The 25,700-nt window shown below is 40.6% G+C and overlaps 1 protein-coding gene across 1 annotated transcript in view; it reads right to left on the reverse strand.

Annotated features, from left to right (window-relative positions):
- Positions 1-20,312: 20,312 nt before the first annotated feature.
- The window catches only part of LOC311040922 (DELTA-sagatoxin-Srs1a-like), an 8,624-nt gene continuing 3,236 nt past the window's right edge, over positions 20,313-25,700 (reverse strand). Inside the window, exons 3-4 of the mRNA XM_084051349.1 lie at positions 25,374-25,589; positions 20,313-21,287 (exon numbers count right to left, since the gene is read on the reverse strand). Coding sequence (XP_083907475.1) covers positions 21,071-21,287; positions 25,374-25,589 — 433 coding nt within the window. The 3' untranslated portion in view covers positions 20,313-21,070. The remainder of the gene's footprint in view (positions 21,288-25,373; positions 25,590-25,700) is intronic.

Here is a 25,700-nt window from a genome sequence, read left to right on the forward strand (position 1 = left end):
TGCCCCAAGCAGAAGTCGAACCCATGACCCTTGGCTCAACAGTCCGGCCAACAACCCCCTGCGCCAAAGAACCCAGCTACCTCAGTGGAGGGAGTTATGGCCCCATGACGCTAAGATATCGTTTTCACCTAAAACAATAATAACCTTGGTCAATAGGTGGCAGTGCAAGACCATGGTATTAAAGGACAACTTTGTTTTTTTTTTACAACAAAGGTTTATGTTTTAGATTGTAATTGAAGTAAATAAAAGATGAGTGTTAACACATTTTAATTTACTGCTTTCTATAGTTTTAGCAATTTCCGCGATATTTTTTTACAGTGGGGGGGGGGCATTCTGTCCGGTGGCTAAATATGTCTTTTTTTTTACACAATAACCCGGCGTTTTCTTTGTTATTATTTACAATAGCTCTTCTAGCCCCCAATAACTCACATTTGGCCATCAAATACGACAGGACATTTTTTATTGTGTAAAAAAGGCATATTTAGCCACTGGACAGAATAATGGCTTAAAAGTGATACTTAGCGCTACAGCATTGATTTCTGTGCCAAGTATATTCACAAAACACCCTCAATAATATGCAGTGGTGGAAAGTAACTAAGTACATTTACTTAAGTACTGTACTTAAGTACAATTTTGAGGAGTATTTCCAATTGTCATCACTTTTACTTCTACTCCCACTACATCCCAGGCAAATATTACTTTTACTCCACTACAATTATTTGAAAACTTTAGATTTTACTTTTAAAGTTAGGCCTACTTTTTTTTGTTTTCGATTATTATTACAAAGAATTGTATACATTTTATAGATTTGAAAACATGTTTAATTCCGGACTTTACTTGTAACAGAGTATTTCTCCATTGCGGTATTAATACTTTAAATTGAGTAGAAAAGGTGAGTACTTTTTCCACCACTGGGAGCCAGCGGCGTGAAGGAGAGGTCTGACACAGAATGTCTAATGTGTGCCTTTAGGGTTTAGTTGAGGGTCCATTTTCACACCCAGCCTGGTGACTGTGGATGAGAGGGGAAGTGTAGTATATTGAAATAGCATAGTTCTAGCAATATCTAAGATGAACACCCATAAGGACTCACATGGCCTGACTTGAACCACACAAAGAACAGATCTAGAAACACACATCCCCCACAGGATGCCACACACTGGATGCTCCTATGGTCAATGACTAACAGTGATCTAGGGCAACACATGGTTTTGTACTTACATACATATATCCATACATAATATCATATACCAGTATACTAATATACCAGTATCCATATTGTAATGCACTTACACTACAATGTAACCATGCACATTATTAATGAAGGCCTACTCTGGTCAGCCTTATAACTGATATTAGCTGAGTAGGTAGAGATTCCAGATTAGTGGAGGAACCTTAAAGCCTTTTCACCAGGAATAAAGGACACATTCCATGGGGTGTCCAAGGGGTCCAGCTCTCATGGACCTTCTGACCTTAGTTGACCACTACATTGTCTTATGTACAATGGACTCACACACACCCACCTAAAGTTAATTTAGCACACACACATTTACACACCGTTTTAGTATTTGTAAGACACGCACCTACGTGCACACTGAAGTGCATTCTTGCATGCCCATACACACACATAGGATACACACTGTTTGGACATCTAGATCTCAACACACACGCCTCGTGCACAATTCTATAGAAAACAGGGTATAAATATCAATGTTGTGTTTTAACTCTGTCTCTTTCCTGCCGAAGCTGCCATGTGATGTTACCTCCTTATTTTCCTTAATAAAGTAACCAAGTAGAAGCCATGCCTGAACTCTTTCATTCTCCTTAAAACAAGGGCAAATAGCCCCACAGATTAAATGCACTTTACCACAGAAGCTTGTGATGTTCTTTGCTCATTATGCAGAATGTCCCATTTCAGAAGTTTCCAACGGTATGCTTTGAAAATAGCAGATCTACAAGCCCACAACGCGTCGCAAAGTAGATGTGGCTATTTTCAAATGGCCTAAATATGCATATGGGCTGAAGTGGTTAACACATGTTTTGTAATAATAATAATAATAATACAAATCTACAAGTCACTAGTAACTAGTACTAGTAACCAGTACTTAAATATATTTAAATATAACATGTTGTCTAATTTTACTTTGACTGAATTATCTTTGTTTCCCAGAATGTTACAAACATTGTTCAATCAGTTAAAAGTCTTTCTCTTAGTTGTGTTATTATGTATCATAGAAGAAATGGACAGCTGGCTCTTTAAATCCTGCAGTCCCCCTGCCCCTCCCTCCCTTCCCCTCCCCCTCCCAAACACACACACACACACACACACACCTACGCGCGAGCGAGCGAGACAAACAAACTGAAGTGAAGTCGCTGTGTTTGTAAGTAAAACAGTGCAATAAACAACCATTAATGTAACGTTTACACCACATGTATGTTGAGTAGACTTGTCAGAGTTGTCAAGGAGTGTAAACTGCTAAATGACACGTAGCCTATAGCTGTGACAGTAGACACACATGTATGTTAAAGATAAGTTACTTCATTATGTCTTCATTACAATTGAAACTGCGTCGGTCCCTTTCAACTGAGCAAGTGAGCTAATTAGCTAATATGGGCCAGTACAGTAGGTTGCTTTAGCAATATTACATTTACACACTTTAACTGCGTTTAATTTTACTCTTGTTGTTATTTTACTTGGTAGAGAAAAGTCAGGATGAATGAAGCGTTGTTTGTGTGATGTTGTTGACAGACAGACAGACAGACAGACAGACAGACAGGCTGACAGGGGAGAGAGAGACAGACAGACAGGCAGGCAGGAGAGAGTGAGAGACAGACAGACAGACAGACAGGGGAGAGAGAGTGGGTGAGAGACAGACAGACAGACAGACAGACAGGGGAGAGTGAGTGAGAGACAGACAGACAGACAGACAGACAGGGGAGAGTGAGAGACAGACAGACAGACAGACAGACAGACTCCTTTTGTAAGTACAGTTCTACCATGTTGGTAGTGATTATGACAATTTGCATTAATAATTAAAATGACAATATTCTTATTTTTGGGCGGTGTAACCGCCCCTATAAGTGAGGTTGGCCACCACAGTACACCCCTAATCCTGCACCGTGATTGGCCACCCATCGAACACCCTAACCCCTACAAATTCAATGCCAATCTATACTTTTCTTCAAGTGTGGTCATCACTGTGATGTGGTCATCTCTGTGATGTGGTCATCACTGTGATGTGGTCATCTCTGTGATGTGGTCATCACTGTAATGTGATCATCTCTGTGATGTGGTCATCGCTGTGATGTGGTCATCGCTGTGATGTGGTCATCGCTGTGATGTGGTCATCACTGTGATGTGGTCATCGCTGTGATGTGGTCATCACTGTGATGTGGTCATTACTGTGATGTGGTCATCTCTGTGATGACCACATCATGTCATCATGTCTATTCAGCACTGTGATAGGCTAGCGAGACACATGACACATGCAGTCCTATAAATAGGATTATGCACTTTAATAAAACACATTTATGTTTTAGTGAGTCATGGGTCTGTGATGACCACTGTGATGACCACCACACCGCCAGCTTCACACTGGGTGTGATTTTTTAATATTTGTAATATTTTTATGAATTGAAAATACATTTTCTTTCTTTCTTTCTTTCTTTCTTTCTTTCTTTAACAGACCCAGGCTTTACAGATAACATCTGCCTTCTAATGTGATCATGAAGAGAGAAGACACAGGTGCTTCCTGACCAGAGTGCTGTCAGAGTGTGCCAACTGCCAAGGTTGGTCTTATGCGATAAATGCCAAGAAAAGCAAGGTTATCACCTAGAACATGGGTTCCCAAACCTTTCAGCCCGCGACCCCAAAATAATACGCCCATTGACTCGCGACCCCACCTAACCCTGGAGGTAATTTATGCACATAAACTTGCACATTCGGTGTATTAAGCCTATAGGGCTATTCAACACATAGACATAATGACACATAACAACCAAAATATTTACAGTATATAAGTAATGTATTTGCTATATTCATCATAAGTACAACGGACCACAACGGAAACAACATTTTTACGTCTAAATTGTGTTATACTTTTAGTATGACTTTTGACTGTAGCCCTGCTCCTTGTACTGTCAATAATCTTGTTCATATAGAATTCAATCAATCACATTTACAGTACCTAACGAGATGGGTAAAATGTACTGTTTGTAATCACTTTTAGATTGTATTCCATTGAACCACTGACTCACACAACTGATGAAGTCAAGTAGAAGACTGCTCAAGGTAAGAACCTTGTTGTTTTTTTTTCTTTGCTGCTGCTGCTTGTGTTGTCTGGCTCAGTGGCGTGCACAGACATTTTGAGGGGCAGGTGCTCATGTAAATTATACTTTTTTTGTTTACTTGGTCTGCTCTTTTTTCCCTCTACACCTATACCTCTTTGCCAAAATTAGCCGATCTACAAGCCCACAACGCCTCGCAGCGCGAGGCGTTGTGAGCTTGTAGATCTGCTATTTTTGGCTAAAGTTCTCCTCAGAAAAAGGAATGCTTGGTTTCGAGTGGTTATGGTAAAAAGAAAAATCACGTCACATAAAGATTTGGCGGACCCCCTGTAGTAACTCTGAGGACCCCCTAGGGGTCCCGGACCCCCATGTTGAAGATCCCTGCTGTAAAAAGGGCACTTCTGGTCAAGAGGGCAAAGGGCAGGTGCTCTGGCTCCACGTAGAGTCTATCTGTGCACGTCCCTGGTCTGGCTGTGTGGATACTGACATGATTCAGGCTGTTGCTCTATTGCTGTTTTTGATTGATTGAATATTTTATTAGGCAAAAGAATGTAAAACAACACATTTACATTTAAAATACTTTGTCTAACAGGTCCGTTCATAAAAGTCCTTGCGGACTTGTTTCCAATGAGGGCCTTGGTATTCAATTCATAGACATATATAGTGGCACCACAGTTCGAAGCTGTCACCATGGTGTTGCGTTGCTGTCATCATGTTATGTCCCAGTGACTGGGTGTGGCATGTATCATGTTCACTGACGGTTTTCTGGCTTGTTTCAGGAAAGTGTTGTGAATCTTTAGTGGGTGTCTGTCATGTTGTTTCTGATGTTGAAGGTTAGTTTCCTAACTTTCCTTTCAAGTAAAGCTACATAGTCAGGGGATATTAGCAGAATATTTTCCAATCTTAGAATAAATTCCTTACCAAAAACAATCTTCACCAATGTGTTTGTAAAGGTGTCTAACACATCTCACAAAGTGTAGAAAATCCTCTCACTCTCTTGCTGGGAGTGGGTGGAGTTGGACCCTGTGGTTCTAATCATTTCATTTAGTGGTGGGCGGAGTCTGGTTTTAGCCTAATTTGTCACACCTGAGGTAGGTCTATATAGGCCCAGGTAGTGTCAGACCAAACATTTGTCACCAGGGGAAGAGGTGCTGCTGGCTAGTGCTCCTATGTTGTATGTCCACTTGATGCATTATAAGTAAGTTCTGTTTGTTTCCTGTTTATTAGTACATATATTCCTTTTGATTATTATTATTTGATTATTATTATATCATCATCATCAGCATTTGTGTTGTACACAGAACTGGCAATAAACCCATTTTCAACTCTCAATCCTGGTCTGGTCCAACTGCTCTTGCCGGCATACTGGTGTCGGGGTATATAATTTAGCCAGGCAGTGAACTCTCTACTAAGACATTTTACATGGTCCTTCGAAGCGGATACTCTGCCACCAGATATGGGCCAGATTTGACAGCCACCACCAGTGTTGGAAGCCCAAGTACACCGTGCCATGCAGCCATGGCCCCAGCACCACCTCAGATGCAGCCATGGCCCCAGCCTTTCTCCAGGCGCCCCCTGCGCCTCCCCTCCAAGTGGTGCCACCAGAGAGTCCTCTCCGGCACCAGCTCCCCTCCAAGCGCCCCCCCTCCAAGTGGTGCCGCCAGAGTCCTCTCCGGCACCAGCTCCTCTCCAAGCGCCCCCCCTCCAAATGGTGCCGCCAGAGTCCTCTCCGGCACCAGCTCCTCTCCAAGCGCACCCCGCGCCTTCCCTCCTAGTGGTGCCTCTAGAGCCAGAGTCCTCTCCGGCACCAGCTCCTCTCCAAGCGCACCCTGCGCCTTCCCTCCTAGTGGTGCCTCTAGAGCCAGAGTCCTCTCCGGCACCAGCTCCTCTCCAAGCCCCCGCCCAAGTGGTGCCGCCAGAGCCCTCTCCGGCACAGCTCCTCTCTAAGCACACCCCGCTCTTCTTCCATTGGCGTCTCCAGGCCGAGCACACCTTGCACCACCTTCATCGCTGCAGCATGTCCAGGTGCACCCAGCATCACCTTCATTGCTGAAGCACGCCCAGGCGCACCCTGCACCCCCTCTGCTTCAGCCGTGGTCCCCAGCTCTCACCCAGGTGACGACCGGGCCACCTCCTCCGGTCCAGTCCTCTCCGGCACCAGCTCCCCCCTCTGCTCCAGTCCAGGAGTGTCCAGCGCCTTCCCCTGATCCTCATCCAGAGGGGTCCTGCCCCCGTTCCAGCCCCCCAGACCCTCTTCCAAGGTGGCTCCACCCCCTTGGTCGGCCCCAGACTTTCACCCCAAGTGGCGTTGCCATTCTCTCGAGTGGCTGGTTCACCAGACCCCTCCCACCCTTCCGCCCTGCCTGGGGTTGTCTGCCCTTATGGGGCGGCTGAAGACGTGGTGCCCTTCCTGTTTATAGCCAGCCCCGAACCGACACTAAGGACAATGGCATTTTCTTTTTATAATCAAATAGATGATATTTGATGGGGCGGCTGTAGAAAATCCTCTCACTCTCTTGCTGGGAGTGGGTGGAGTTGGACCCTGTGGTTCTAATCATTTCATTTAGTGGTGGGCGGAGTCAGGTGCTGCTGGCTAGTGCTCCTGTGTTGTATGTCCACTTGATGCATTATAAGTAAGTTCTATTTGTTTCCTGTTTATTAGTACATATATTCCTTTTGATTATTAGTATGTTTTCTCCCTGTTTATTAGTACATATGTTCCTTTTGATTATTTGTTTGCATTTACTTTTTTCCTCCCCCATATATTTTCATAATAAAAAAATTGCGTGTCATATCGTATCGTATCGAAGTTGTGAGCCAAATATCGTATCGTTTGGTAAAATTAGTGTATCGGCACACCCCTAGTATGAATCTTTGTGCATTTGGACCAAAGCGTTTGTCACTAAAGGTTTTCCCCCCCTGTATGAGTCCTCACGTGTCGTTTTAGATTACTCTGGTCAGAAAATTCTTTGCCACAAACTGTACAATTGAATGGCTTTTCTCCTGTATGAGTCCTCATGTGTATTTTTAGGCTAAAGTTGCGAGCAAAGCCTCTGTTACAAAGTTTACAAGTGATTGGCCTTTCCCTTGTATGAGTCCTCATATGTCTTTTTACATCACTGTTTTGACTAAAGTTTTTGTTACAAACTGGACAAGTCACTGGCTTTTCCCCCGTATGAGTCATCATATGCGTTTTTAGGTGATTCTTTTGAGTACAGCTGTGGCCACAAACTGCACAAGTGAAACTCTTTTCCCCTGTAGCCTATGAGTCCTCATGTGTCTTTCCAGATCATACTTGTCACGAAAGCCTTTTTTACAAACAGTACAAGTGACTGGCTTTTTGTTTTGTTTTGTGGGGCTCCTCTCCTCTTCAGGGGAAACCTCCTCTTTACACACAGGGGGGTGCAGGACATCTATTCTGTACAACTTCAACATAGGTTGCATCCTTGCATCGAACAGTCCTCTGTGCTCTCTCGCTCTACTGCCAAGACCCGGCTCTTCATCAGCTGTCTGTGCAGCACCACCACCACCCCTCTCCTCCTCCTCCTCCTCCTCCGGCTCCGAGTAACAAAGGACTCTAACCTTGCTTCTAGCTGAACGTGCCTCTAGCTGAACCTCCTCCTCCTCCTCTGACGTGTCTCTCGCTCTACTGCCAAGACCCGGCTCTTCATCAGCTGTCTGTGCAGCACCACCACCACCCCTCTCCTCCTCCTCCTCCGGCTCCGGGTAACAAAGGACACTACTATCAGGGCAGTGGTGTGTTCTACCGTCAGATGAAGAACTGGAAGCGGCGCTTCTGCGCCCGGTGGCTCTCTCTCTCGTGTGTGTGTGTGCCTGTGCGTGTGCGTATGCGTGTGCGTCTGCGTGTTCTCTCAGGTAGTGTCAGACCAAACATTTGTCACCAGGGGAAGAGGTGCTGCTGGCTAGTGCTCCTATGTTGTATGTCCACTTGATGCATTATAAGTAAGTTCTGTTTGTTTCCTGTTTATTAGTACATATATTCCTTTTGATTATTAGTATGTTTTCTCCCTGTTTATTAGTACATATGTTCCATTTGATTATTTGTTTGCTTGTTTCCTGTTTATTAGTACATATGTTCCTTTTGATTATTTGTTTGCTTGTTTCCTGTTTATTAGTACATAATGTTCCTTTTGATTATTTGTTTATTTGACATTTATGCCTAGTTTTTATCACTTGTTAAGTTACCTTGCCTAAGTTTATTGTTGTGTACTTTGTTTGATTGGTTCCCCTTGTTTGTTCTATTATAGTTTAAAATCATCATCAATCATCATCATCAGCATTTGTGTTGTACACAGAACTGGCAATAAACCCATTTTCAACTCTCAATCCTGGTCTGGTCCAACTGCTCTTGCCGGCATACTGGTGTCGGGGTATATAATTTAGCCAGGCAGTGAACTCTCTACTAAGACATTTTACACAAAAACTGAAATTCAGTATCCCTAGGAGAATTGTTGACAGCTCCTTAAACTTGGGGTACCCACCATAACCTTGGTTAAAAAAAAAAATAAAAAAAAAAAATCCACATTTATTTCTGTTTTAAGTAGCATGTGAGGGGTCAAACTAGGGTGTTTTTATGATTCTGAATCCATTGCAGCCATGTATACTTTTTGCGTAAAAAGCCCATTGAGATTGGGCCGTTTTTAGCCCAAGGAGTGGTTTTGGTGAAAAACAAATGATTGCAATGGATTCAGAATCATAAAAACACCCTAGTTTGACACCTCACATGCTACTTAAAACACAATTAAATTTGGATTTTTTTGGGGGGATTTTTTTTAACCAAGGTTATGGTGGGTACCCCAACTTTAAGGAGCTGTCAAAAATTCTCCTAGGGATACTGAATTCCAGTCTTTGTGAGGTGTGTTACTAGACACCTTTACAAACACATTGGTGAAGATTTTTTTTGGTAAGGAATTTATTCCAAGACTTTTTTAATATCCCCTGACTAACAGTAGAGGTTTCTTTTTGGCTCTGACATATTACAGCTTTCAATTCCAAATGTTCATTTGGGAATCTACAGTGGTCCATCAGTGGTTCTCAACCTGTTCAGGCTGCGACCCCCCCCCCCCGCCAAAAACAATAATATTAGAACTGGGGACCCCCCTAACAATCATATTTGAACTGGGGACCCCCCACCCTGATAAGCACTTGGAATGTAGGAGTTGAGGCATTGCATTTAGTTTGACTCCGTTCCAAAGATACATCATTTGTGAAAATAGCCGATCTACAAGCTCACAACGCCTCACGTTTACGAGGCCTTGTGAGCTTGTAGATCTGCCATTTTCAATGTTGGCCTCTTTCTTATATTATCTGACAATGTGGCCAATGCTTGTCCAGTTTTTATAGTGTAGTTTGTTGATTACATTTGATGCAGTAGTGGTCGTTTTAACCCATTAAGACCTGGAACGCATCTGTGTCACCTTTTTGATTTGAGCAAAAAAAAAAAGCATTATTTTACACTTTGGCTATTAAAAAAAAGCAGATATACAAGCTCGTATATCTGCTATTTTTGAAAAATGGTCCCGACACACAGGTTTAGAACCACTGCTGTACATGAATATCTGCTGTTTTCCTGCTGGTGTTGAAGGATGTGACAAGCTGGCTGGCTTAGCAACACCTCTGTCTATACAGGCCTATTCCTCATGGCCAGTATTCCTCTTTTTCTTTCTTTCTTTCTTCATCTGTCTGTCTGTCTGTCTGTCGGCTCTATCTTTCTTGGAGTTTACAATGGAACATGTTCAGTGACTGTTTCTGGCAGTTGACACGTGAATGTACAGGGTGTGTCGTGTGTTTTCTGCTGTGGAAGATAAACATTTGACATTGTAGTTTTATTGACATTGTATTCAGAATACAACAGAATTTTGTTTAGTGCAAATTTAGTGCAAAATTGTTCACAATAGAGGAAATCCTGCCCAAAGATCTTGTTCTTTGATTGACTTTCTTAATCACTTTTGATTAAATAAAACCTGTCAGTTTATTATCAAGAATACTGCCCAAATAGGTAACCTCTTCTTTCCTTGAGATTACCTGACTCTTGAAATCATTTGTATTACTAAGGGTATGTTTGGACCCGAAAAGAATGGATTCTGTGTGTGATACACACTCTGTCCTTGGTCTGTTCTTTTCTCCCTCGACACCAAATGTTTTTGCCAAAAATCGCCGATCTGCAAGCTTTCCTGCAAATGTTCCCACCAGAATATGGCCCAATATGAATATATTGGGCCAGAATATGGCCCAATATATGGCCCATGGGCCAGAATATGGCCCAATGGCGTCCAAAACGTCCTTCAGGAGACGAGAGGGCAGAGTGTCAAGGGGACAAGTTGTGGGTCGCAGGTGTTTAACCATATCAGAGAGTGATGACAGAGATAGAGGCGAAAAGGTATCGAGGAGGGCGTGGCGTAATGGAGGGAGGGGTTCAGGTGTGACAAACATTATGAGCTGACCTAAGGTTATCAATGTTGTCAATAAAAAACTTTAAAAACCTCTCACAGAGAGCTGATGATGACACAACAGGTGGTTTAATACGAGGATTAATCAAAGAATTAAAAACATTAAAAAAAACCTGTGGCTTGTCACAATTCATGGAAACCAGGTTTGAAATGTAATGTGTTTTGGCAGATTTTAACAGATTTCTGGTAGTCGGGAAAAACAGGCGTGGAGGATCTGGAGGGAAACATATAGTCTGTCCTTTTTTCCACTTTCTTCCCGCGCGCCTACATGCGCGTCAGAGGGTACGAGTAGAGTCATTCAGCCATGGTTCAGAGAGTGGTCTTGTGCGCTTAATACTCAGGGGGGGGGGGGGGGGGGGGCGACGAGTTTAAAATGTCAGTGCATGTGGAATCAAGTGTTGAAGTAAGACCCTCCACATTTTTTTGAATAACCACTTAGCTGTGGCTATTCAAAAATAGCAGATATACAAGCTCACAGAAAAGTCTTGAAAATGTGTGCATATCTTTGAATATATCATTTTTAAAGCGAACATTTTTAACTCAAATCTTTGCTTCTGGGGGTCCCTGGCACAAAACATTTTCAGATGGGGGTCCGCGGCCAAATGTATATCAATTTAGGGGTCCTTGGCATTTAAAAAAGGTTGAAAACCACTGGTCTAGTGTATTCATAGGGGAGGCAAAGAACATCATGGGAAAACTGAGATGCAGTTTGGTGGTTGATCATGCGTGAGCGGGTTGGAGGAGCCAGGTTTTTGGCGATCCATGAGGGAATCTTGGCAGTGAAAAGGATAGGTATGTGGTCTGAAATACTACTGGATAGAGGGGAGAGATCTGTGTGGGGAACAGCCAGACCATACCATAACACCAGATCCACTGTATGACCCCTATCGTGAGTCGGGCTCACACACTGGTCATATACTTTTTCCCACCACTGGAAATGAATGATATTCAGCATCCATTGTTATCATTTAAGAGACACTAAACAAAAGACACAAAGGAATAAGATATGTATTGTTGTCTGTCTCACATCAAAATGATGTCACTATGTCAAATGCAATGCTGCCCTTTGACCACAGGGTGGCAGTAGTTTACAAGAAGATGAATCTATACGACATAGACGACATGTTGGTGAGCTTTGCCTACACTTCAGAGGTGTCAATCTGCACAGAAAATGTGCAGGTAATGTTTTATCATCATAAACTTTATTCATGGTCTACATTTCTGTCCTACGTCTGTGCTTAGAAACATTTTGTTTATTTGGTCTTCTAGGTCCTGCTAGCAGGAGCAGACTTCATGGATGTCACAGATGTTCGTGAAGCCTGCTGTGACTTCATGCAGCATCACATGAACATTAACAACTGTGTAGAGATCCACCTCTTGGCTGACAAATACTCCTGTAAAAAGCTGGAGGAATCCAGCATGGATTACATCCTGGAATACTTCTGTGTCATCTACAAGCAGGTCAGTGATGTGTACTTTTACCAACTTGTTGGTCTGTTGTTGGCTTATTCTCCTAAAAAGTAGTTTTTATTACGATTACTCAGCCTGTAGCAATCACAACTGACCCAGACCTGTGTGGATAGATTCAATCAGTTAAGGACGTATGGGAACAGGGTCGTAATGTTTCAGATCAATTCATGTATTTTCTAAACCAATAGGAAGAGTTCCTCTCTGTCTCTGTGGACAAACTGACAGAGATCCTCTCCAGTGACCATCTCATTGTGCCAGAGGAGGACGTGGTGTTTGATGCTGCCATTTTGTGGTTAAACAAATATCCTGACCACAGGCTGACCTTTGACAAGGTCAGTCACTTCTTAGTCTCATGTGTTGTTCACCCAGTATCCAGTTGAACTAGTAAATAATGAGTGTTGTGTTTGTTGTTGAAGGTGCTGGAACACATCCGTCTGCCTCTCATCAGCCCCTCTTACCTCCACACTGTGATTGAGTCTCTGGATGTGGTGAAAGAATCCCAGGGCTGTCAGAGGTTCATCTCTGAGGCCAAGACCTACCAGAGGCTCATTTCTGAGGCTGAGAACCAGCGTCTCCTGTCCTACCGTGACACGGCACGCCCCCGTGGGACCTCAGGTACTACTGTAGTAACACATCACACACACTGACACCACAGTGCCCTGTCTCACTAAAATACAAACTTACTTTTGTAGTTGGGACTTCTTGTGCTGACACAACGTCCTTCAATGAGCAAACATACGTGACAATTTGATTTTACAGGTGAAATAAATATACAATTTCAGAAAACTTGTATTACGATAAATCATTTTCTTCATGTAAGTAATCAACTGGTGAAGTTTCATTATGATAACTATTTAAAACATTTTGGCATTTTCTTCACCTGTCATGTACGTAAGGGGAAAATAACAAAATGTGTGATAAATATAAAAAAGCTGCTCCTGTGGAAAGGTTATCCTATATTTATTTACTTATATTGACCCTATAAACAATTTAATATTGGTATGGTTTTGCACACTCTTTCGATAATGAAATCTTGTCTGGCTCATGGACTAATCCCTCAAAAAATGCAGTTCGCTGGGCTCATTTAAAACAGCCCTAAAAACTCATCTTTCTGGAGGCCATAAGAGGAGGTAGTACCAGTTTCCCGGTAGGCAGTCGACCCCCCCCCCCTTTTTTTTTTGTTTTTTCATGCTTTTTTCTTTTTTTGTACATAGTGTTATTCTTCTCTGTATTTTCATGTTGATATTTGAACTGTTGGTTGCTACTATTGTCTATGAAATGAATACCAAGGACCCCAACGGAAACAAGTCCGCAAGACTTATAGCAGATGTATAGGCTTGTAGATCTGCTATTTGTGGTGAAGGTATTTAGTGTAGAGTGAAAACAGGGAGGGGGGGGGGGGTCCTGTCAAATGAGTTAGTGGTTAAATTACTGTGTTTACTCCGAACTCTTAAATCTCCTCTGGCTTGCCTCCTTCTCCCCCGCTTGTAGAAGTGATTCTGATGGTGTCTGATGGCGACGTAGAGACCTTTGATCCTCGGACAAAACAATGGAAGAGTCTGGCGTGTGAATTATCTCCTGCCAATGGAGCAAGCATCATTGCATCAGGTGAGGGATACCATCATCAGAGTGAAGTGGAGCAGTGTCCTGTACCTGGCCTGTAGACCTGTTAGCAATGTGGTGTTGGGGGAATTTCTCACTTGAACTGAGTCAGTAGGTCCCTAGACATGAAAAATCACAGAGGTCCTCGTCCACAATAGTGCCACGAATTGCGCAATCATAGATATAGAAACCTAGATACCTCATTGGCCTCTGCAGTTCGTTGGAGCAACTGGTATCGCGGCTGCCATATTAGAGGAGGAGAGCTGACACTCAAAGTGACTACTGGCCAATCACAGCGCGTTGACTACTGGCCAATCACAGTGCGTCTTTTCCGGGACTTGTCAGTGCAATGGTTCTCAACCAGTGGTCCGGGGACCACCAGTGGTCCTTGAGGGGGTTCCAGGTGGTCCCCAGCTAAATGATGGAGAGTTGATAACCAAATGGACCCTTATACAGTAGATCTTTAAATCTTCAGTATATTTTACACTCTCAAGAGTCAAATTATTGTTAAACATCTGCATTACTTACAATACAGGTCTACACAATTAGAGAACGTAAAGAATTGTTATTGTTATTTTGAACAACAACATCTTATTTCTACATTGTATTTTTTGTACAGCCCCATGCTGCACACAAACTGACCATGTCTCTGGGAACCTGTTTAAACTGCAGTAAAAGACAATTTATTATTGCACAAATCCAGAGTGTGGAGTTTGCCATGTTCCACCTAACTAGTTGCTGCGCAGCTGCTGCCTCTTAACACATTGATCGCCAGAGGTTAATCTCATAATGTACTCACCAGTGCCAACGTTTTATTGTGGTTTTTGTTTTTTTCACGTCGCCATAGACCTCGTTAAAATCCTTAAAATTGAGCTGTGCACTGTTTGTAAACATCGCAGACATCTGCCTGGTGCGAGCTGTGAAAAGCACGTGTGAAAAACGGAGCGGCCATGTTGTAGTTAGAACGGTTTATGTTAAACAGTGATCAGCGAGGAGGAAAAACTACAACTAGAGAAAAAGCCATTTTAGTGTCCGCTTTAGAATGGAGTCGGATGGCAACGAAAATATCCGGCGAAGAATGGTTCCGGCTTCCAGTGGTGTTACACTGAAATGTGTCGTACCAAAAATTTAAAAACGTTTTTTTTTTTTTTTAAAAGGAAAAAGCACCACCGATCCCGTAGGCGCTTAACGGTTGGATTTATCGGCCCGTAGGACTACGGGCCTGGCGGTCAATGTGTTAAAGGGTTAAGAGCTGGGTTACAAAAAAACCCGGCTTCCACAGCTTCCACCCGGCTGCCGTCAAACTGCTGAACAAGGCATGGTCACCACCTGTCATCAATCTTGTCTTAGACTTTTGCTCTTCCTCATGGACCTACCTGTGAATTATACCAGTCAGTCTACTTTATGTGGATTATGCGGTCGACACGCGCTGACACGTTGCACCTTCCCTACAGCATGCTGACGTTCGTCGTTGTGTTTTTCTCACACATTCATTGCCACGTATTAATTCATTCATTAATCCGCCACTGCCAGCGGTTTTACCTTATTTTGAGTCTTTTTGACCATTCACAGTTTTTGTATATAGATGTGTTTGTATTAATCTGATAACATTGCAGTGGATGGGGATCACCGGGGCGAGGCCCTGAACTGGACCTATTATAATATGTTTCTGTGGTCTTCTATGCTTGATAAGTGAACCATCACAATAACATAGCAGTACAGTCAAAACCTACCTGAACCTTTTGGGACTGTCCTGTATGGTATGTGGTGACGTCAGTCACGTCACATTAGGTATCAGTGAAGACATTTCACGTTTTGTATCTTTATTTCTTTAACAAGTCATAACTCGTTTTAATTCTGCTCTTCTAAAGACATGGGTACTCTTCTGTATCTGGCTGGAGGACGATTCCCTGATGGTTCATATAGCAATGAGATGTGGCGCTATGACCGTAACACATTGTTGGAGATGGCTCCCATGAATAAGGCACGCTGTGGTTGCAGTAAGACTGTTAAACTATGTCATTCTATTTTACTTTGTTTTGTAATGAACACTGTGGGTTGTTGCCTTGGTTACCCAAGGTCATCAGTGCTAATTAGGGGTGCAGATTATTCAATTAATTAAAGTAATCATTAGATCTAGAATAGTTGCTAAGAAGATAATGGATAGTTACAGCTCTAGTTCTAATGATCAGGTACATTTTTTCCCTTGCACAACCTCACATAGAGCTGGTGATGCTGGATGGCTGTGTGTTTGCAATGGGGGGCGTGAAGGAGGAGGAGCTGTATATCTGTGAGAAATCAGTGGAGCGCTACCACCCAAACTCCAACACCTGGGAGCTCATGAAGTCTGTCAACATGCCAAACCTTTCTAGCGGCATATGTTCAGTGGCGGCTTTAAATGGACTGATCTACGTTTTTTGTATGAAACAGGTTTATACACCTACAGGTTCAACCTGCTGCGATACATGCAAAACATATTGGTTAACTGATACAACCTTTTGTATTATTACATTATTCATCCTTCTCCTGTGTGTGTGTGTGTGTGTGTGTGTGTGTGTGTGTGTGTGTGTGTGTGTGTGTGTGTGTGTGTGTGTGTGTGTGTGTGTGTGTGTGTGTGTGTGTGTGTGTGTGTGTGTGTGTGTGTGTGTGTTCAGCTTTCACATGTTCCCCTCAATGTCCCTTCCCACAATGAAAAAGGACTGTAGATTAAATTAAACTGAGTTGTGTGCGTAAATCTGTGTTTTGAGCTTGTATATCTGCTATTTTTACTATTTTAGAATTGGAATCCTGATTATTATTTTTTTTGGGCTATTTTTTAATTGGAATCCTGAAAAGTATCATTTTTATTTAATTTCAAATGCATTTAGTTATACTTATGTTAACTTTATGAACTTAAATACAAATACATTGGACATAAAACAAACAATATAATGGTAATACTAGTCATTACTATAGACTGAAGTTATTAAAGCGGGTCATGTTTGCATGTTTGTTATTGTAATAATATATCATTATTCTGATATGAACCTGCAGGCTGCCCACAGTGAGCGATGCTCACAGGGTACTCAACCAGAGGAAGTTTATATGATCTGGTTCCCCTTATAGCTTCAGGACGCTTAAGCGGAAAAAATGCCTTTTATCAGCCAGACACTACCCTGTGGAACGCCCTCCCTTCAGCCCTAAAATACATACATATTCTCTAAAGATTTAAAAAGGACCGCAAATCATGGCTCCATCTTAACACCAACTGGTCTTAGTTAGACCCTTACCCCGGATAGCCTGCTGCTTTGGATGCTTCTCTCCACAATGGAAACAAGGCTTTGTTTGTGTATAGTCCACGTTGGCGTTGTATTAATGAATGACACTGTGGTTTTTTTAAACTACCAATTAAGTATCCTACCTAAGTGTCTCTCCAGAATAAAGTCAGTCAGTTAACATTTTCTTTATTCAGAATAAAGAATCCATGAAATCTCAAACCAGGAACTAGTGGTTCCATAACTGTCATGGAAATGTTCGCTTTATAAGAATATAAATATATTAATTTGCACACATTTTCTAGATTTTTCAAAAATAGCAGAGCTACAAGCTCATAGCGCTGCACTCGGTGCCGCGCTGTGAGCTTGCCCCCACCCTAGAGCCTAGGGTCTGCCTGACGTTTCTTCCAGTTAAGAGGGAGTTTTTCGTTGCCACTGTCGCAAAAGGTCTTGTTCAGGGTGGGATTGTCAGGTCTCTGCTCTACATGTAAAGTGTCTTGAGACAACCTGTTGTGATTTGACACTTCAATAAAATTGAATTGAATTGAACCACTTTAGCCCTATTTTATACCTAGGCTATTTGAAAATAGCAGATCTACAAGCTCACAACACCTTGTAGTTGCGAGGTGTTGTGAGATTGTAGATTGGCTATTTTTGTCTGATGTTCCCCTCATAATGGGATGCTAGCCCCCCCCCCATGTCGTAGCTATGAGGCTGTTGAAGACCCATGATCTATATGAATTGAATACATAGGACCACAATGGAAACAACCTACATGGAAACAACCTACAACTCCCAGTCATAAACAGCCCAAGAAAGATGCGCTGGAACTTCCGCAAAGCCAACTGGAAAAAATACAGTGAAACCTTGGACCGGAGTGTCGTCACCATCCCACTCCACACCATCACTGTAGATGAAGCATACAACCGCTTCTGCAGCGCCATCTTCAAAGCTGCCCACACAGCAATCCCACGAGGCTACCGACCCCTCTACGTCCCATGTCTGGACGGAGAAAGCGCTGCCCTCCTACAAGCCTACAAAACATCAGGGGACCCTGAGATAGCAGACCATCTCATTGAATCGCTAACTACAGCCCGGCGAAAGAAATGGGAGGAGACAGTTGCTGACCTGAACTTTACCCACTCTAGCAGGAAATGTTGGAGCCTCATACGCCGCCTAGGAGCTGCACAGAAGCCCCCTAGCCAAAGCCGAGCATCTGTCACACCCAACCAAGTTGCATCCCACCTACTGTCTATTGCAAAAGCAACCCAGGACAAACACACCAGAAGAGCAGTTACAACTGAGCTAAAGAAACATCGAAAAACGCCCCGAGAGGAAAGAAACCCTGAGCCTTTTGAGGTTGCTGAACTGGAGAAAGTCCTGCAGGGCCTGACATGTGGAAAGGCAGCAGGATATGACAACATCTCTCCAGAGTTCATGAAACATCTTGGCCCCCGAGCCCTAACCTGGCTGAAACAATTCTACACCAGGATCACACAGACAAACTTGATCCCAAAGAAATGGCGGACAGCAAAGGTTATTGCCATACCAAAACCTGGCAAAGACCACAAATTACCAGCAAGCTACCGCCCAATCTCCCTACTCAGCGTTCCCTTCAAAATTCTGGAACGCCTAATACTGCAACGTATTTCTTCAGGGGTAGAGGATATTCTCTGCGTGGATCAAGCAGGTTTCCGCAAGGACCGCAGCACCGGAGAACAAGTACTGGCCCTTACCACCTTCATTGAAAATGGCTTCGAGAGCAGACTAAAGACAGGGACTGTGTTCCTCGACCTCACAGCCGCCTATGATACTGTCTGGCACAAGGGCCTCATACTGAAACTCACAAAGGCGCTCCCTGCCTGGGCAACAGCAATAATCCAAACTCTGCTGACCAACCGGAGGTTCAGAGTTCATCTCGGACAGAACACGAGCGCATGGAGAACGCAGACGAATGGTCTCCCGCAAGGCTCAGTTCTAGCTCCAACCCTGTTCAACCTCTACACAAACGACCTACCCACCACCAAATCCCGCAAATTCATCTATGCAGATGACATCTGTTTGGCATTCCAAGCACCAGACTTTGACCCACTGGAACAGGTGCTCAATGAAGACCTGGCTAAACTGTCTCCAGTGTATTCCATCTCCACAATGCAAAAGCTGCCAGAGAACTAAACATCCACCTGAGCGGACTCAAGCTGAAGCATGCCTCTAATCCAACCTACCTTGGAGTGACCCTTGACAGGACCCTATCCTTCAAGGAACATCTAAAAGGGACGGCAGCTAAGGTGAAGTCAAGAAACAACCTGCTCTGCAAGCTCGCTGGTGCAAAATGGGGGGCGGCAGCCTGCACACTGCGCACCTCAGCACTGGCCCTTGCATATTCTGCAGTAGAATATTGTGCCCCTGTCTGGTCCAGGTCATCTCATACACACCACGTGGACACCCAGCTCAACACAACCATGAGAACCATAACCGGGACTATTCGCTCAACACCACTCCCCTGGCTCCCTGTCTTATCAAACATAGCTCCTCCACATATCCGGCGAGCAGCATTTACTCAAAGGATGCTTAAAAAGTCCAAAGACTCCCCCCATCTACCAATCCATGCAGACATCTACAACCCACCCACTGCTCGACTTCCATCCAGACGGCCAATTTGGAAGAACACCCCACCAGCTGACTTCACCATCCAATCAGCTTGGAGAAATGAATGGGAGTCCAAGGAGGTCCCAAACAAACATCTGGTGTCAGACCCCAACCAACAGGTCCCTGGCACCAACCTCCCAAGGAGACAATGGTCGACACTCAATCGATTCAGGACTGGACATGGCCCCTGCTTGGCCAGCCTTCACAAGTGGGACAGTAGCCCAAGCCCACTGTGTGCTTGTGGAGAGGAGCAAACTATGGAGCACATCATAGAAGTTTGTCCTCTCCAAAGACTGAAAGGAGGATTAGTCACCCTCCATACAGCAGACCAGGAGGCAACTGCTTGGCTTAAGGACTTTGCATTCGCTAAATAAAATGGAAACAAGCACTCATTGTATAATCGTATAACGCTGTACTGTTAAAATCTGTTAATAATCAATAATTCAATCAATCAATACTGTATTATTATTTGTTCAATTAATTCTCAACTCAATTAATACACACACACACACACACACACACACACACACACACACACACACACACACACACACACACACACACACGCACACACACAGGTAGCTTCAGTGAAAGGGTAGATTTTATTTGTCAGACTGCGGTGACAAAAACAATGAAAAATACAGACGAGCCCTTTATGTGTTTCATTAAACTCACATAAACATACTTTGATTACATTTAATACTTTGATTACATTTCTATAAGAGAACGTTTTTAAAACATTTTATTTTATGCTTTATTTCAGACAGAATCAGTCTAGACTAGAGAGACAGGAAACGTATAAGCACAGTACTTGAGTAAATGTACTTAGTTACTTTAGGAAGATAGATAGCAGCGGTGGAAAAAGTACTACATTTTTTTACTTGAGTAAAAGTATCAATACCGCAAAGTAGAAATATTCTGTTAGTAAAAGGCCTGTGTTCAAAATGTTACTTGAGAAAAAGTACAAAAGTATTGGCATCAAAATATACTTAAAGTACCAAAAGTAAAAGTACTAAAATGTTTGAAAATAGCAGATCTACAAGCTCACAACGCGTCGCGATGCGACGCGTTGTGAGCTTGTAGATCGGCTATTTTCAAATAGCCTATGTATAAAATATGGCTGAAGTGGTTAATGTATGTGTTATAATGTAATACTTTATATCTGCAAAGTAACTAGTAACTAAAGTTTTCAAATAACTGTAGTGTCTGAGATGTAATGGAGTAGAAGTAAAAGTACTGAAAATTGGCAATACTAAAGTAGAAAATACCTCAAACTTTTACTCAAGCACAGTACTTGAGTAAATGTATTTAGTTACTTTAGTAAGATAGATATAGCATGGTTTAACATGCTTGGCTGACGCTGGGGGTGAACAGCTTGTCCCAGACCTCCACCTTCAGACTAGCAGCACCCATGGGTGACATGGTGGCTCTGACGTAGTTGATCCCTGAGCCGTTGGCCTCCATCCTGACGAAGCCCTGAGGCTGCTTGTCGTAATACATCTCTTTGTACAGGGCCTCGTCACACTGGCGCCCCCTAGCGTACACTCCCACTGCGAACCTGTGAACGACAGAAGATATTATTATTATATTATTAGATATTATTATTATTTTAACAAAACACACATTAACCACTTCAGCCCTGTTTACATCCGCAGACAAATACGCAGGGACGTGCACAGATAGACGCTAGGTGGTGCTACAACACCTGCCCTTTGCCCTCTTGACCAGAAGTGCCCTTTTGAAAAAAAGTTTTTTTTTTTTTTTTTTTTTCAGTTTACAGCAGGGGTCTTCAACAGGGGGTCCGGGACCCCTAGGGGGTCCTCAGAGTTACTATAGGGGGTCCGCCAAATCTTTATGTGATATGATTTGTCTTTTTACCATAACCACTCGAAACCTAGCATCCCTTTTCTGAGGAGAACTTTAGCCAAAAATAGCCGATCTACAAGCCCACAACGCCTCGCGCTGCGAGGCGTTGTGGGCTTGTAGATCGGCTATTTTTGGCAAAGAGGTATAGGTGTAGAGGGAAAAAAGAGCAGACCAAGTAAACAAAAAAAAGTATAATTTACTTGAACACCTGCCCCTCAAAATGTCTGTGCACGCCACTGCAAATACGTTTGTGCCAGGGACCCCCTGTACCAGATTTGTGCATTGAAAATGTTTCAGAAATATTCCCCATTTTTCCCTTTTTTTACCCCAAGATGTTTTGGATAATAGCAGATCTACAAGCTCACTTCACAAAAGGAACCACTTTTCAATATATCATATCATAGATATATTAGATAGAACATGACATGTAGATATATATTAGATAGAACATGACATATATAGATATATATTAGATAGAACATGACATATAGATATATATTAGATAGAACATGACATATAGATATATATTAGATAGAACATGACATATAGATATATATTAGATAGAACATGACATGTAGATATATATTAGATAGAACATGACATATATAGATATATATTAGATAGAACATGACATATAGATATATATTAGATAGAACATGACATATAGATATATATTAGATAGAACATGACATATAGATATACATTAGATAGAACATGACATGTAGATATACATTAGATAGAACATGACATGTAGATATATATTAGATAGAACATGACATGTAGATATATATTAGATAGAACATGACATATATAGATATATATTAGATAGAACATGACATATAGATATATATTAGATAGAACATGACATATAGATATATATTAGATAGAACATGACATATAGATATATATTAGATAGAACATGACATATAGATATATATTAGATAGAACATGACATATAGATATATATTAGATAGAACATGACATGTAGATATATATTAGATAGAACATGACATATATAGATATATATTAGATAGAACATGACATATAGATATATATTAGATAGAACATGACATATAGATATATATTAGATAGAACATGACATATAGATATACATTAGATAGAACATGACATGTAGATATACATTAGATAGAACATGACATGTAGATATATATTAGATAGAACATGACATATATAGATATATATTAGATAGAACATGACATATATAGATATATATTAGATAGAACATGACATATAGATATATATTAGATAGAACATGACATATATAGATATATATTAGATAGAACATGACATATAGATATATATTAGATAGAACATGACATATAGATATATATTAGATAGAACATGACATATAGATATACATTAGATAGAACATGACATGTAGATATACATTAGATAGAACATGACATGTAGATATATATTAGATAGAACATGACATGTAGATATATATTAGATAGAACATGACATATATAGATATATATTAGATAGAACATGACATATATAGATATATATTAGATAGAACATGACATATAGATATATATTAGATAGAACATGACATATAGATATACATTAGATAGAACATGACATGTAGATATACATTAGATAGAACATGACATGTAGATATACATTAGATAGAACATGACATGTAGATATATATTAGATAGAACATGACATGTAGATATATATTAGATAGAACATGACATGTAGATATATATTAGATAGAACATGACATGTAGATATATATTAGATAGAACATGACATGTAGATATATATATTAGATAGAACATGACATGTAGATATATATATTAGATAGAACATGACATATAGATATATATTAGATAGAACATGACATATAGATATATATTAGATAGAACATGACATGTAGATATATATATTAGATAGAACATGACATGTAGATATATATATATATTAGATAGAACATGACATATAGATATATATTAGATAGAACATGACATATAGATATATATTAGATAGAACATGACATGTAGATATATATTAGATAGAACATGACATGTAGATATATATTAGATAGAACATGACATGTAGATATATATTAGATAGAACATGACATATAGATATATATTAGATAGAACATGACATGTAGATATATATTAGATAGAACATGACATGTAGATATATATTAGATAGAACATGACATATAGATATATATTAGATAGAACATGACATATAGATATATATTAGATAGAACATGACATATAGATATATATTAGATAGAACATGACATGTAGATATATATTAGATAGAACATGACATATATAGATATATATTAGATAGAACATGACATGTAGATATATATTAGATAGAACATGACATATATAGATATATATTAGATAGAACATGACATGTAGATATATATTAGATAGAACATGACATGTAGATATATATTAGATAGAACATGACATATAGATATATATTAGATAGAACATGACATATAGATATATATATTAGATAGAACATGACATGTAGATCTATATTAGATAGAACATGACATATAGATCTATATTAGATAGAACATGACATATATATATCTATATTAGATAGAACATGACATGTAGATATATATTAGATAGAACATGACATGTAGATATATATTAGATAGAACATGACATGTAGATATATATTAGATAGAACATGACATATATAGATATATATTAGATAGAACATGACATATAGATATATATTAGATAGAACATGACATATAGATATATATTAGATAGAACATGACATATAGATATACATTAGATAGAACATGACATGTAGATATACATTAGATAGAACATGACATGTAGATATATATTAGATAGAACATGACATATAGATATATATTAGATAGAACATGACATGTAGATATATATTAGATAGAACATGACATGTAGATATATATTAGATAGAACATGACATGTAGATATATATTAGATAGAACATGACATGTAGATATATATTAGATAGAACATGACATGTAGATATATATTAGATAGAACATGACATATATAGATATATATTAGATAGAACATGACATGTAGATATATATTAGATAGAACATGACATATAGATATATATTAGATAGAACATGACATATAGATATATATTAGATAGAACATGACATATAGATATATATTAGATAGAACATGACATGTAGATATATATTAGATAGAACATGACATATATAGATATATATTAGATAGAACATGACATGTAGATATATATTAGATAGAACATGACATGTAGATATATATTAGATAGAACATGACATGTAGATCTATATTAGATAGAACATGACATATAGATCTATATTAGATAGAACATGACATGTAGATATATATTAGATAGAACATGACATGTAGATATATATTAGATAGAACATGACATATAGATATATATTAGATAGAACATGACATATAGATATATATTAGATAGAACATGACATATAGATATATATTAGATAGAACATGACATGTAGATATATATTAGATAGAACATGACATATATAGATATATATTAGATAGAACATGACATATAGATATATATTAGATAGAACATGACATATAGATATATATTAGATAGAACATGACATGTAGATATATATTAGATAGAACATGACATGTAGATATATATTAGATAGAACATGACATATATAGATATATATTAGATAGAACATGACATATAGATATATATTAGATAGAACATGACATATAGATATATATTAGATAGAACAGACCAGTTCTTATAGAGGCGGTAGTCCCGTGGGACAGAGAACATGACGGCCAGCGTCTCGATGTGGTCGTTCTGGGAACGCTCCAGGAGGTCATAGGTCAACACGCCCACGCTGCCCGTGGCCTTGGCGCTGCTCTTGCTGAAGGTGCACACCTCGGCCTTTAGGGGGCGCACCGTGGGCTGGGGCGGGTTGTAGGTCTCCCCGCTCTCCAGGAACACCCTGTAACAACACCATGAAAGGGTTAATTAAAACCCTAAACCCAGGGTGGGGTTGGCGAAAGGGTCTTTATACTCTGTGTGGAGTTTGCATGTTCTCCCCGTGTCTCTCAGG

This window comes from Gymnoscopelus microlampas (assembly GCF_963454915.1).
Source record: "Gymnoscopelus microlampas genome assembly, chromosome: 24".
NCBI lineage: Eukaryota > Metazoa > Chordata > Actinopteri > Myctophiformes > Myctophidae > Gymnoscopelus > Gymnoscopelus microlampas.